The sequence below is a fragment of the Diorhabda sublineata genome, chromosome 8 (assembly GCF_026230105.1).
Source record: "Diorhabda sublineata isolate icDioSubl1.1 chromosome 8, icDioSubl1.1, whole genome shotgun sequence".
Taxonomy (NCBI): Eukaryota; Metazoa; Arthropoda; class Insecta; order Coleoptera; family Chrysomelidae; genus Diorhabda; species Diorhabda sublineata.
The window spans coordinates 23623852-23639554 of NC_079481.1; the positions used below are offsets into that span (position 1 = coordinate 23623852).

Here is a 15703-nt window from a genome sequence, read left to right on the forward strand (position 1 = left end):
TTTTATCAAATTATTGTATGTATTTTCTATTTAAATAACAATTAGGTATATAACAATTTTTTTTTCTTACATTAATACATAATCAAAATTAAATGAGGTAAAATCCGTAAAAGTAGGTACATATCTTGGTAAGTTCATACATTATGTAGGTAATTTTGTAAGATTCGCGCAACAAAACTCACGAATTAAAGGTAAAGAATCAACAATGCGGTTATACATAGAAACTTACTCTTAATTTTTTGACTATATTGTCACTCAAACCTCCCTTTTTGAAAAACACAGATTTTATTATACATATTAAAGTATTATAACCATAGTTTATTGTAGTTATTCTCATCAATTTCACCCCCTTCTTCCTCGTCTTCATTCGCTTCTGCGTTAGTAACCGGCAACACACATGCGACAATGTCAGCATCGTTTAGTTCTGCAATTCTTCTTGAACTCTTTGCAAGTTCTGCAATGGTAAGTCGTCTTCCTCATCTTCTCATATTACTTTAAATCCCCGTCTTTTGCAGTTTGCAATGGTATTTTCAGTGAATAGATTCCAAGCTTTGGCGATTGGAATTCAATATCAGCAAGAAATTGTTTGATAACTTCCTTCCTATAATGCATTTTGAGGCTTTGGATGATGTCTTGGTCCAATAGTTGTAGTTTCAAAGTGGTATTTAAAGGTAATTACTTTATTTTTATATTTTTAATGTCAGGAATTTCTCCATGTGCAGTACAATTATCGATGAACATAAGAACTTTCTTGTTCTCTTTTTTCATCCCTCTATCCAGGCTTTTAAGCCAATTGCAAAATTCATCACTGGTCATCCCAGCTTTATGGTTGGACGTGTAATATGATGGCGTCGCGGTTTTTGATATTTTCCCATGAGTTTATAGGTCCCAGTACAGTTTGTTCCCAGCAGTACTGTTAAGTGAAGTTTGCTGTTTTATCTGCCATTACATTTATTGCCTTTGAAAGATAAGGTTTTGTTAGGTAAACGTTTATAGGAAAGTCCAGTTTCATCGGCGTTAAAGATGTCTTTGGGATTGTATGCAGCGGTCAGCTCTGCCATTTTGTCTTTCCAATCATCACATACTTTTTTATACTTTTCAATTATCACATACTTCAACACAAATTTTTTGAAATTTTGAAGCCACCCGTTGCTAGCACGGAACTTTCTATGTCCCAATTCTACTGCAAACTGCTGAACCTTTTCCTGAAGGATAGGGCATCCGATTGTGACCTTTTTGTCTCGGTACTGTTTTAACCACTTTAACACACATTCCTCTACATCTTTAAAGCCGCATGATTTTAATCTGTTGCAGTTTACAGGCGAACCACTTTCTTCTAAAACTTATCTTCAAATTTTAAAATTGTACCCAATATACTTGCGGGAATCTTGAACTTATTAACTATGTCTAATTTTTCCGTTTTAGGATTTTTGTCATCATAAGATGTATTGCTTTTCTCTGACTGATAAGGAACACCTTTTCAACTTTGATCTTCAACAATAGTGACGAACAGCAGTGTTTACATTACTTTGTATTAAAGAACAAAAGCGGGTCGAAACCTGTCGCGACATACCATGAGATTAAAAGTCATACATTGGTGGAAACCTTGTATAAAGGTTTTGGGTCGACAAAGTTCGTTAATTAGAGGTATTTATACTTTTTCTTGATAGTTAAAAATTGGTTTTAAAGAGATTATTCCCGAAAAATCTTCGTAATGTAAAGATAAATTTTACATTGACAATTCGAAGGAATTACGAAGAATTTATTAAATCGAGGAAGAAATTGAAGTACGTTATATTAATGTTGCACTGTATTTGAACATTTTTAAAATTAAAAAAATGCAAATGTCACTCACTAGATTATTATTGCATTTTGAAGCAAAAGTTCATAGCATTTATTTATTTAATTTAACAAATTTAGATTTTTTTTGAGTAGGGGCTACCTAAAACAGAAAGTTTCAAAACCAATTGAAATCATTATACTGATACAGGCAATACAGTTTTTCTCAAATTTTTCTTTATTGTTATATTTTTAATGATCAGCAAATTTTTATCTAAATAACCAAATGAATTATTATTTACACAATAGATTGGTTGGCATTTCAACTTTCTTCATCAGCCTCCAAGTACCTATATCTTCTGTCTATTTCAGGTAAGTACAGAATATACAGTGCAAGAGATAAATAATCTTTATATCACGTAATTCGTTGAACTGAGGTTTATTATGTTGAGGTTAGGTTGGTCTAAAATTCGTTATAAACAAGTAAACAAATTTTTTCATTCACAACATTAAATACTCATTTTGTTATAGCGAACAACTACTAATAAATGTTAGCACATTTTTATCAAATTATTGTATGTATTTTCTATTTAAATAACAATTAGGTATATAACAATTTTTTTTTCTTACATTAATACATAATCAAAATTAAATGAGGTAAAATCCGTAAAAGTAGGTACATATCTTGGTAAGTTCATACATTATGTAGGTAATTTTGTAAGATTCGCGCAACAAAACTCACGAATTAAAGGTAAAGAATCAACAATGCGGTTATACATAGAAACTTACTCTTAATTTTTTGACTATATTGTCACTCAAACCTCCCTTTTTGAAAAACACAGATTTTATTATACATATTAAAGTATTATAACCATAGTTTATTGTAGTTATTCTCATCAATTTCACCCCCTTCTTCCTCGTCTTCATTCGCTTCTGCGTTAGTAACCGGCAACACACATGCGACAATGTCAGCATCGTTTAGTTCTGCAATTCTTCTTGAACTCTTTGCAAGTTCTGCAATGGTAAGTCGTCTTCCTCATCTTCTCATATTACTTTAAATCCCCGTCTTTTGCAGTTTGCAATGGTATTTTCAGTGAATAGATTCCAAGCTTTGGCGATTGGAATTCAATATCAGCAAGAAATTGTTTGATAACTTCCTTCCTATAATGCATTTTGAGGCTTTGGATGATGTCTTGGTCCAATAGTTGTAGTTTCAAAGTGGTATTTAAAGGTAATTACTTTATTTTTATATTTTTAATGTCAGGAATTTCTCCATGTGCAGTACAATTATCGATGAACATAAGAACTTTCTTGTTCTCTTTTTTCATCCCTCTATCCAGGCTTTTAAGCCAATTGCAAAATTCATCACTGGTCATCCCAGCTTTATGGTTGGACGTGTAATATGATGGCGTCGCGGTTTTTGATATTTTCCCATGAGTTTATAGGTCCCAGTACAGTTTGTTCCCAGCAGTACTGTTAAGTGAAGTTTGCTGTTTTATCTGCCATTACATTTATTGCCTTTGAAAGATAAGGTTTTGTTAGGTAAACGTTTATAGGAAAGTCCAGTTTCATCGGCGTTAAAGATGTCTTTGGGATTGTATGCAGCGGTCAGCTCTGCCATTTTGTCTTTCCAATCATCACATACTTTTTTATACTTTTCAATTATCACATACTTCAACACAAATTTTTTGAAATTTTGAAGCCACCCGTTGCTAGCACGGAACTTTCTATGTCCCAATTCTACTGCAAACTGCTGAACCTTTTCCTGAAGGATAGGGCATCCGATTGTGACCTTTTTGTCTCGGTACTGTTTTAACCACTTTAACACACATTCCTCTACATCTTTAAAGCCGCATGATTTTAATCTGTTGCAGTTTACAGGCGAACCACTTTCTTCTAAAACTTATCTTCAAATTTTAAAATTGTACCCAATATACTTGCGGGAATCTTGAACTTATTAACTATGTCTAATTTTTCCGTTTTAGGATTTTTGTCATCATAAGATGTATTGCTTTTCTCTGACTGATAAGGAACACCTTTTCAACTTTGATCTTCAACAATAGTGACGAACAGCAGTGTTTACATTACTTTGTATTAAAGAACAAAAGCGGGTCGAAACCTGTCGCGACATACCATGAGATTAAAAGTCATACATTGGTGGAAACCTTGTATAAAGGTTTTGGGTCGACAAAGTTCGTTAATTAGAGGTATTTATACTTTTTCTTGATAGTTAAAAATTGGTTTTAAAGAGATTATTCCCGAAAAATCTTCGTAATGTAAAGATAAATTTTACATTGACAATTCGAAGGAATTACGAAGAATTTATTAAATCGAGGAAGAAATTGAAGTACGTTATATTAATGTTGCACTGTATTTGAACATTTTTAAAATTAAAAAAATGCAAATGTCACTCACTAGATTATTATTGCATTTTGAAGCAAAAGTTCATAGCATTTATAAAATTGACTATAAAATGAAGCTGTTGATGGAAAAATAAATTTTATTTTATTTTATCGAGTTTTGGTTGTTACAAAACATTCTATAAATTAATCTGAGAATGTAAAAATTATGCTTATATGTAAGGTGACCATACGTTCTGGATTAGCCGGGACAGTCCCGGATTTTTCTAGAAGCAATATTTGCCCGAATTCGGGTTTTTTGTCCCATAATTTTTAAAAGGTTCAAATATTTTCAATATTAAGCAATATTCAATATATGAAAATGATATATACAAAGAGTATGCTTATATGAAACTATACATTAAGGAAGAGAAAATTGCCAAATGGACCATACCCTAACTGCATCAATCTAAAAAACTCAAACTCATTTCAAATTTACGAAAATTAGCAGAGTTCTTTTTATGTATATTATAATATTATTTTTAATGAATAGCTTTTGGACAAGTGACAAGACTCGACTTGAAATAGATGCTTTACTTTACTAAAGTTAATTATGAAGAAAATTGTATGGAAAATTCTACAATGCTTCAAAATGAAAAAGATTCATAGTTAAAAAATATTAAAAGTTTTGTACTCAGTAATTCTGGTTAAAAAATTTGATTCACCTAGAAAAAATACTGATTTTTCTTATATACTTAAATAGTAATCGTTATGTATTTTTGTTAAAAAAACCATATTGAAGTTATCTAACTTAATTACCCCCGCTACAAGTTCCCGTCCCGGATTTGAAATAAAAAAATTTGGTCACCTTATTATATATGATTATAACGTAGCCCTGTAATTTTATTTAAATCAAACTTTACTTACCATGGTAACAAGCCCAATGAAGAGCAGTACATTCCTGTTTGTCCTTAGCTCTTACTTGTTCCTCACTCATATAATTAAGTATCATCTGCATACAATTAAGATGTCCACATGCTGCTGCCAAATGTAATACAGTTTTACCATTAATATCTGTTGTCTGTACTGTTGCATTACTGGACAGTAGCAGTTCCACGACTCCATCTTGCCCACTAACTACCTGTTGTAACAGTTTTTAAAAATTTTGCGGTTCTCACAAAAAAATTAAATTAAAATCATGCAATTTAAAGAGTCAAACAAATATCAATTAATATAAATTATATGCTTTCATACCAAATACTGTATAGTAAATATTCAAATCTGCCAAAAAATGACAGAGAGATAGATAATGTTTCATTTAAAATTGTATTGGGACATCAAGTATTAATAAACAGTTTTAAAACTTCCAAAAATAATAACTTTTTTCACATATATAAAACTAAACTCACTGCTCTAAAAAGACAAGAATGATCATCAGTATCCACTATATTTGGATCTGCACCAAACTTCAATAATGTATGGACACATTTGAGGTTATTCCCAGAAACCGCTAGCATCAAAGCTGTTCGATGTTGCCTGAAAAAAAGATATTGTAACGAACTCGTTCACTACATGGACCGTGAAGCCGGTCCTGTTCGATTATGAAGGAGTTTAAAGTTTGGCGAATGCAGCGGTTATTATCCGATATTATATACCTATTATTATATATACAGCGGTGATTTGTTTGTATTGTTTATTTAGAACTAATTTCTAAGAAGGTCTTTTCATTAATTTGTTTGTTTGTTTAGTAAACGGATCGATTTGGAAAAAGTAATCTGTGGATTTAAATAAATTATATGAGTATAGAATAGTTAATTATTATAAATAGTGAGTAGTCTAGTGTAAGGGTGTAAATGAGAGACAGTGAGTATAAATTTACCGCACCGTGGTATGACCACCTCCATATACAAGTTGACAAGAGTTATGTTCATTAATTTCTATACGTTATAGTCCAGACATAGTGGGAGTGCTTTATATTCAATTTTTTATTCATTGAGAAATAAAGGCATACAGCCATTGAAAAAAGTTTAGAATCTTTTTTTAAAATGTCTATGAAAATATTTAGATCTTATCTTATGAATAATTATAAAAACTAAAGATATTTAATTTCAAATCAATACCTATTATATATAAATATATAGGTTTCGATTTTTGATTATAGTAAATAAATGTTTAATTGAAACAAAAACAGTAATTGCAAATTGTTACAAAAGTTCATATATCATTTTGAAAGTTTATGTTTAGGGTAAAACGAAAAAAATAATCATCCAAGTAAAAACTCTGTACCAGTAAACAGTAGCAATTTGCTTCATGAAATTGATACACTGTTGAGAAATATAGTAGATAAATAAATTGAACCAAAAAACTTAACAATTAGGAGATTCCTCATGTAATTGAGTCCATTTTAGAATTTGTTCCTCACAAAATTACTTACTTTAGAATTAATATAGACAAAGCTTAAAACAAAGAAACCTAGATTTGAGTACATATTTTTATGATTCAATTAATTTCTTGGCACTGGTATTGATGAGTTTTTATTTACTGTGAGTTCTAAAATGGGATCTAAGGCATACAATCAAAGACTCACCTATCAAGCATGTTAACAACATTTTCATCCTCACTGTTGTGAAGTAACAAACTCAAACATTGTGAATGTCCATTTTTGGCACTATAATGAACAGGAGTCATATTATTAATGTAATCAGCTACAGCAACTTTGGCACCAAAATGAAGTAAAAAATGAACACATTGTGCATGTCCTTCCCTTGCTGCCAACAGCAAGGGCGTTATTCCTTGATTTGTTCTAATATTTACATCAGGAAAAAAAGGCATTACCATTTTTAAAATTTCCAAGTTGCCCAATTTGGCCTAAAAATAAAATGTATTTTACAAAGGTCTTAACAAAGTTTTAAATTAAACTCACTGCTAGATGTAATGGTGTTATATCTACAGAACATTTTGCCATCATTTTTTTAATTTCATCACCCTCTTCTTTCTTCTCTGTGGCAGTCTGTTCATTTTTCAACAGTCGTCGTACACCATTAATGTTACCACCAGCTATTGCATAATGTAAAGGAGTGAATCCTAAAATTAAAAAAATGATATTGAAATTGAATATTAGTGAAGTCTAATAACTATGTAAAATATTGTATATACCAAATCAAAAAATGGTGAAAGTAGAAGTGTGTTCATCCCATTCCAGACTTTGAGAAATCCAAGACAAAGCAGATGAAAACAATAGTATATAGAAATATATAGAAAAGTAATATATTTAATAAGATTGATTCAAAATTAAATTATTTTTATTTTCATGAAAATTATTCACTATATTTGATAAGCTCATAAGCGACTATCAGTTACATCCTAAATAGGCTCTATTAAATTGAGTATAGCCAATAAAAAAAGCCTAAAGTTCTTCCATGAAAAATTTTAGTCCAATAAGAAATTATGCTTTAATTTTATTGGAGAGTGTACGTAGGATATTGCCGATTCTGTAGCAGATAATCTTTTCCAATAATTGTGTAATGTATGCAGTTGCCCACTAGACAGTATTAGTATTCATATTTTCAAACTCCTTCAACCACTAACTGCACTATCTTTTTGTTCAATATGATATGATGTTTATTTAAAAAAATGAAAACTGTAGAGGCATTCATCAGATGTTGAGCAAAGTGTTTTGATTAAATTTAAAACTTTATGACATTTTTTATGTAAAAAGCAAACGCAAGAGGTTAAGCCCTATTAAACACGAGCAGTTCAAGTGGCGCCTGCCGTGTGGAGATATTGATCTTGAACTTCTGTAGGTTGTAGTGTTCGGAAAAGACGTGCCTTGGTAGCTGATTCCACAGGCTTGCACTTCTCCAAAGGAAGGAGTTCCAATAAATTGACGTTCTGGAACGATTGCAGGCGAACTCGGTGTTCATGAACCACATCTACCTGTCGAATAAATCTTGCAGATACTGCCCCAAACAGAGTCAGGTCAGCTCTTAGCTGTTCAAACTTCTGATTAAGTTTGAATCGGCGATCGCCTTCAAGTCGAACTGATCTGAATTCTGGCCGCATGACTATACTAGGACATATTTCTCCAAACCTCACAGTCCAACAAGTGAATTTAAAGTGATAGTGTCCAGACAAGATCAAACCTGAACTGTAGTGCCAGTCTTCTTCGTAAAAACAGGAGCTTGTTTTTAAGATCGGTATTGATGGTAGTGATCTGGGGCTGCCTACAGATTTGGGTTTAACCGAGTTTATTGGGGTAATTGATTTGAATGACGACACCAGTGTGCTATCGTCTGCAAAACGACAAACCATCCGATCCTAATTTATTTAGATGGTTGGCATGTCAAAAGCCTTTAGCTTCAGTCCATATGTTGTTGAGATAAGCTAGGAGATCCCTGGTTAATCTATGTTTTACGGACGCAGTATTGATGGTCAAGATATCATCAACTACCAATATATTACCATCAAATACCCTCAGACAGTTATTTAATGACTCAAGAAATGGATTAGTAAATATAAGTATGTGAATCAAAAATTTTGTAAATTAGATATAAAATTTAACATCTTTCTTACCTCTATTATCCTTCATGTTTCGATCTGCTTTATGATCTAAGAGATAATCGACACATTTACTATCATGATCGTAGGCAGCAGCCAAGTGTAGAGGAGTACACCCTTCAATATCTACATCATTTACTGGACTACCAATCCCAACTAACGTAAATACACACTGGTAGTGACCCTGAGATGCTGCATAATGTATAGGAAGACGTAGGAGATTATCTGTTAGTCTAAAATTAGCACCATTGCTGACGAGTAAATCTAGGCACTCATATGATCTAAAAAAAATTATAGATTTATTATACAGTACGAAAAAATGCCAAGCAAAAAAAATCATAAGTCATAGACACAAAGATATAAAAACAAGTAAAAAATATGAATTTTGAAATTCACAATTTTTAAATACATTGTTCTTTATTTGCCAGAACAAGAAGCAAACTTCGTAGTAGAAGAGATAATTTAAAAATAAAACTATAGTAATAAAAATTAAGAAAATATTCTTATCACATAAAACTGATAATAGAGAAATTGTGACTGTTGATGTAGTGGTAGAGTAAACAGAGTGTTCCTTATGGATACCACCAATGGCTCCAGAAATTTTAACTTGAAAAAGAAAATAGAGAGGACAACTAGAAACTCTTAAAAAATAAAAAATGTTGACGTGAAAAACTTGAAGAATAACAGTAAAAAATAAAAGCAAAGAAATGTAATAGTAATTTCATCATTCTTCAAGTTCAAAAATATAGGATGGCAATACTTAATTATGAGAAAAGCAACAATAGTATTTAAAAGAAAAACGAAGAGTCGATCGAGGTATGGAAATGCCGAAGGCACTCAAAAGTGTAAATAGAAAAGATGGAAAATAAGACAACTGAACAACAACAGGGTCATCTTCATCGAATGGACAATAACGGAATGCTAAAAAGTTTATGGGAGACTAAAAGAGGAGGGGGGGGGACAATACAATAGTTGATATATTATTGACAAATTGTCAAAGATGAACATAACTGAAACAGTACAAGATACAAAAGAGTGGAAAAATATGCAAATTAATTTATTAGGGGTATGGGTGTATATATAATGGATTTTATTATATTATCACACCCAGCTGCAAAATTAAAACTCAAGCTGGAATTCGAAGGCTGATGCTATATCTTCTATACATTATTAAGCCACTAATGAGTGATAACAGAGTAGCAGCAACGTTTACAGTGTTAAGTTCATGAGAAGAAAGTATCACCTAGTCACAATCAATGGTCACAAATGGTCAATTACTTCAATTACCTTTGCTTGCTTCAAAAATATATCATAGAAAAAAAAATATTTGTAAAATGAACACAACTTGGTTCAATGTCTAGACATTCATTCATCAACACTTTACTGACAATAGTTACGATACTAGTAAAATGTATGCAGTTGTATCTAATTCGAAATAAATTACAAATTTAGGAAAAACTTTCACTGGGACATTTTCCACATTATTATATGTTGATAGTGAAAAAATATTGAGGATGTTGTAGACCTTACTATACTTTGAACAATATAGATCTTGTAGAGATTTCAACTTTTCACAAATTACTACTAAATTTATCTTTTTAATCTATCCATATGAATTCTTATGTTTTCAAGGACTGTTCCAAGTTTTAAAGATCAGCTGTAGTTTATTATATAAATGAGTTCCATTTTTGACTGCCCCCCATACAAAGTTCTCATATAGTTAATATCTTATTTAACACGTTGTTTAGATGGTTACTTTTTTAATGTTTCTGTGCGACTTTACAACCTTTATTTGTGTATATGATTGCTTCTATTTCTGTCATGTAAGAATAAAGTCCATTGATAAAAAAGTTTAGATTAGTTTCACAAATAATAAATATTCAAGTGAAAAATTAGTAAAAAATATTTACCATACTCAATGAAAAAAAATATTTGAAAAAATATATAATAGATACCCTTTATAAGCAGCACAATGAGTTGGTGTTTTGCCAGTATCATCTTTATCATTAAGATTAACAACATATTGCAAGAACTTTCGTCCACATTCTACATAACCTGAAAGACAGCACATGTGAAGGGGTGTCCTACCTTCATATCTAAAAAAACAAAAATACAAATATGCCTAGCTCAACAACCCTTGCAAAAAATAATATTTAATCAAACAACTTTGTAGATCCAAAGTTTAAGATTTTGAGAAGTTAGTTATTTCTAGAGAAGAGATGAATATGTTAACAGTGCTTCAATTATTAGTATTATAAAAATACTGAACAAATACATTTTAACTAATGATTATACTCTAAAAATGTGGCTTGAGGATAATTTTGTTAGAAATACTATGCATAAAAAATTTCATTTTAATATAAATATTTCTATTTTGAAAAGAATGTTAATATTTATATGAAAAACAACATTGGAAAATATTTAATTTCAATGTAAAAGTTTTACACAATTTCAAATCTACCAGCATAAACTTAAATTTTAATAACTGTTTCACTGTGTGCTATTTAAGGAATTGTTGAAATCTTTAAAACAATATACTAACCCTTTGCTCAATGGATTTGCACCAAAATTTAATAATGTATTAGCTAGTATATCATGACCATACTGAGCTGCAATGTGAAGAGGTGTACAACCATTTTTATCTGGAACATCAATGTGGGCACCTAAAAAATTAGGAAGAGATTAAACAAATATTGTAGAAATAGAGCTAACAGTAAATTAAAAAAAAATTTAACTGACACTACAGAGAACCAGGGACTTCTCAACAATCGCCTGCCAATCCTTTCTGTCCTGTGCATAGTGCCTCCAATGTCGAACCCCTAGCTGGATCAGGTATATCTCAACGTTCTCTAACCATCGAAGGCGCGGTCTTCCTCTCAGTCGCCGCCCTCCAAGAACTCCATACATGGCTCTGTGCGGGTATCGATTAGAAGGCATCCTCTCCATGTGTCCCAGCCTTCTCTGACGTGCACCTCGATGAATACCACCAAATCTAACTCGCCATACCTCTGTCTCAGCTCAGCATTCCTCTGGATCCTCTACGCACCGTTCTCGCAAACAGGGCCAAAAATCTTTCGTACGATCATACATTCCCAGTGATTCAAAATTCGTTCACTTGTCGTCATCATAGTCAATGTCTCGCATCCGTATGTGACTATGGGACAGATTGTCTTGTACATTGTGAGCTTTGATCTTCGTAAGAGCCCTATAAACTTGAATGCTCTTTGGACTGCCCGGAAGCATCTGTTCCCCACAGCAGCTCTTGCCTTGATCTCAGTTGTCTCTCTTTGAGGTTCCCATTTTGAGTCCTCTTGTTTCAGCTGCTCGCTCAAACTTCTTTACCGCTCCTGAAAGAGCCAAAGTGGTTTGTACCATGATGTCAACATCATCCGCTTAGGCGAGGTGTGGGCTGTGTGAGCCTATTGCAAATAGTTCCCAGTATTGATTCGGATGTTCCTTGTGGCACCTTCCAGTGAGAAATTGAACAGTGTTGTTGCTAGTGAATCTCCCTAACGCATCCAGAGACCCCGATACCTTCACTCTGCCAGAGGCACTCCTCATTGTCATTCTAACCATACGCACCAGCTTCTTTGGAAAGCCAAATCTCACCAGGTCCTCATACAGCTGGTCTCTGAGGATACTGTCGTTCGCCTGGCGGAAGTCAATGAAGAGGTGGTGAAGATCGACATTGTACTCGAAGGTTTTCTCTAGGGTTTTACGGAGCGTGAATATGTGATCATCAGTGAAACGGCAGAAATTCAAAAATAGGGGTACTAATTCATGTACACTTTTTCTAAAACTGAATAATAAAGAAGATACACATCTTGGAGGAAGTGAATTGACATATTTTTCAAAGATCTACCAAACAATTTGGACTACAGCATTCATTTTGAGAGTGATTATAAAACATTAGTATAATCAATTTCATGTCACCAAATTTCCTGTCCCATATGGGTATATAGAGTAGGTAGTTGTGAGGGGATCGTTACAGTTATATCTTTTATTTTTTATTTACAATAATTTAAAAAAATTATATTAATAGTTATTTATGATGTGGGTATTAAAAATGATGTTTTATTTATAGGCAAATTTGGAATGACATTAAACTTCAAAATGCATTTTAATATTTAAATAATCACAAAGTTATTGTGAATGGCAAGCATTGCCAACACTATAGTTACTAACAAATGCTTGTGTACAAATAAAAATGCTATCATTGAAATTGTCTAATTTTTGTCTTTGGTTTGTGACTGTCTAATATGTTTGTCAATAGTTTAACAATTAATATAAATTTGGTTGTGGATATCGAAGAGTCTGCAAGAAAAGCAACTTTGGAACTACCTCTAAAAAATCAGCTTACCAGTACGATATTGCATATACCAATTTCCTGGCCTGATGTAAATTGAAATATATAGAAGGGAACTTAAATGAACCTGTTTTCTCAGCAAGAACCCTCAAAAATATGGAGTTCATCAATGTTGTGAAACAAAGAAAAGTTATGGATATCGTCCCAAAAAATCAAAAATTCTCATGTATATACAAATTGAAAAGTTTATAAATGAGGCATCAGATGAGAAATACTTATGGTTAAGGTTGGAACTATTTTTGGATTATTATTTGAAGTCTGTTGGCTTGTAGAATTGTGGATTTATTAGTAGAAGATATAAAAATAATAAATAAAAACGTTCTTTCTGTATTATTGGGAAGTATGTTGAATATTTCTCTAAGTAGATTGCACTGCGCCCTTCTGTTATCAAACATTGTCGTTTGCCCTCTATTGTTGCCAAATTTCTCAAACTGCCAGAACCAAAGCAATATACAGGCCACTGTTTTTGTAGATCCTCCTCTTCTTTGCTAACAGAATCAGCAAATATTACGAAGTTTAAAAAGCATGGTGGATGGAAGTCTACGACGGTAACCGATAACTAGGTTGATGATTTCATTGCTGACAGAAACGCCACTATGGAAAAAACCTCCTAAACTCTAACAACTCAACAGATTTTGAAATGTTATCATCCAATATTGTACTTCCAATTTCTACTAGTTATGATGATTCTGGAAATTCTAGTAATGTGTTGAGAAGCTCCCTAACATCGCAAGACGTTAATGTTAGCAATTGTTCTAGTTGTACGATTAATATTAATGTTTATAAGTAATGATTATTAAATATTGATAATAAAAATTTTTTATTCCTAAAATTATTAATATAATTTTATCTGATTTCATAAATATTTTTAACACATTTACATGTAAACAATCACTTTTAACACAGTTGACTGTCAATTTTAATGAATTTTTCCTCAAACTTTTCCATGTAAATAGTGAAAATATTTATATTCTACTACAATCAAAAATATTATATTGTCGCTATATGTATTTATACGGATTAGAGTAATTGGTTATGTTAAATTGATCACCCTGATATCTAGTAATCACTTCCAAACTTTTGCAAAAATAATTGCATCTCTCAAATGGTTATTAGACACTTATTGGCTAAGGATATCTGATACACATAACATTAAATAAAATATCTGACTAATTGAGAAAAATACAACTGTGAAGGAAAACAAATGATTAAGAACATAACAGTGATAAAAGTGAAGTTACCATAATCAATGAGCGATTTACTCCTCATAAATTTTCCATGAATAGCCGTCATATGTAAGGCAGTCCTTCCATCTAAGCTTTGATAGTTAATATCAACATCATAAATTAACAGAACTAATAAACAATCCATTCCATGTGTACTAGCTGCAGCTATATGCAAAGGAGTCTGCCCTCGAAAATTTGTAGCGTTTTTATTTGCTGCAGAATCAAGTAAATCCTGAACTATGTTTGATTGTCCATTCAAACAAGCTATATGTAAAGGGGTATTTCCGTAAACATTTTGTGCATTCACATCAGCTCCTGAATTTATTAGTAATCTGCATACACTCTCAATATCTAAAAATGATACAGATATTACTAAAACAGTATATAAACATTTTATTTTTTACTACCACTAGCAGCAGCAACATGTAAAGGTGTGTACTGATTTCTGTCTTTAGCATTTACGTCAGCTCCATACTTGATTAATAATTCGGCAGTGTCAGTATGGCCCATTTGGACAGAACAATGTAAAGGTCTAAAAATTTGCTTCTTATTACATGATCAAAAGAAAATGGAAGATCAATGCAGATAAACGACTAGTTTGATTTGATAAAAGTATTCAAACTTTGCATTTGCTCCCTTAGATATTTTCACTATTCAGAGGTGTTTATATTATATTAAAAGAGTATGACAGTTGTTGGCACGTTCATTCTGCGAAAATTATTCCACATTTTGATAACTCTATTTCAAAAATTATGTTTACTGATAAATATTCAATTACTTGAATAGAGCTATATGTACAAATATTGAAAAATCTCCTTAAAAAACAAATAGTGAATTGGAAATTTTTCTTTTTCCATTCAGAATTCATGAATTGCTATCAAGGAAGAAATTTACAAAATGGCTAATTTCTTTAGAAATTTTGAGTTTAATGGTTTTAAATTAAGTAATTTTATGTACTTAATTTTTGGAAATTTCAAAATACAAATATCCGTACTTGACTTTCCTTGCCCACCTATCATGTGAAAAAGCTCTCTTGCACATCAGAATAAACTTCTTAGGTTAAATGATAAAATTTTAATAGGAATTGCATGAAATAAGCCTAATCTAAAAAGTGTTAATTATGTGAAAGCAATTATTTATCTACATCAATTTACAGGTTTTGTAGGGAGAATATGATTTCTGTGGTGCCGCTATCTGACAATGAATTCAGTTTAATTAGGTCAAAATAAAACAAAAATTAAGAATAAATTTTTTAGATACCTCATTCGTTTTATTATATATTTTATCGCTTCAAATTCAACACGATTCAACAAAAAAAAGTTTTTTTATTCAATTTTATCAAATTTACCTTCTAATTACAATAATACATTGAAAATAACAGATTGCTGAAGCAAAATGGGCAGTTATATATGACATTCATCACTCCGTGATAAATA

The 15703-nt window shown here is 31.6% G+C and overlaps 1 protein-coding gene across 1 annotated transcript in view; it reads right to left on the reverse strand.

Annotated features, from left to right (window-relative positions):
• Window positions 1-15703, reverse strand: part of LOC130448126 (serine/threonine-protein phosphatase 6 regulatory ankyrin repeat subunit A-like) — a 44329-nt gene that overhangs the window by 26223 nt on the left and 2403 nt on the right. Inside the window, exons 6-14 of the mRNA XM_056785343.1 lie at window positions 14675-14799; window positions 14283-14618; window positions 11218-11338; window positions 10631-10771; window positions 8691-8956; window positions 7042-7202; window positions 6706-6986; window positions 5528-5654; window positions 5046-5259 (exon numbers count right to left, since the gene is read on the reverse strand). Of these exons, the coding sequence (XP_056641321.1) occupies window positions 5046-5259; window positions 5528-5654; window positions 6706-6986; window positions 7042-7202; window positions 8691-8956; window positions 10631-10771; window positions 11218-11338; window positions 14283-14618; window positions 14675-14799 (1772 nt within the window). The remainder of the gene's footprint in view (window positions 1-5045; window positions 5260-5527; window positions 5655-6705; window positions 6987-7041; window positions 7203-8690; window positions 8957-10630; window positions 10772-11217; window positions 11339-14282; window positions 14619-14674; window positions 14800-15703) is intronic.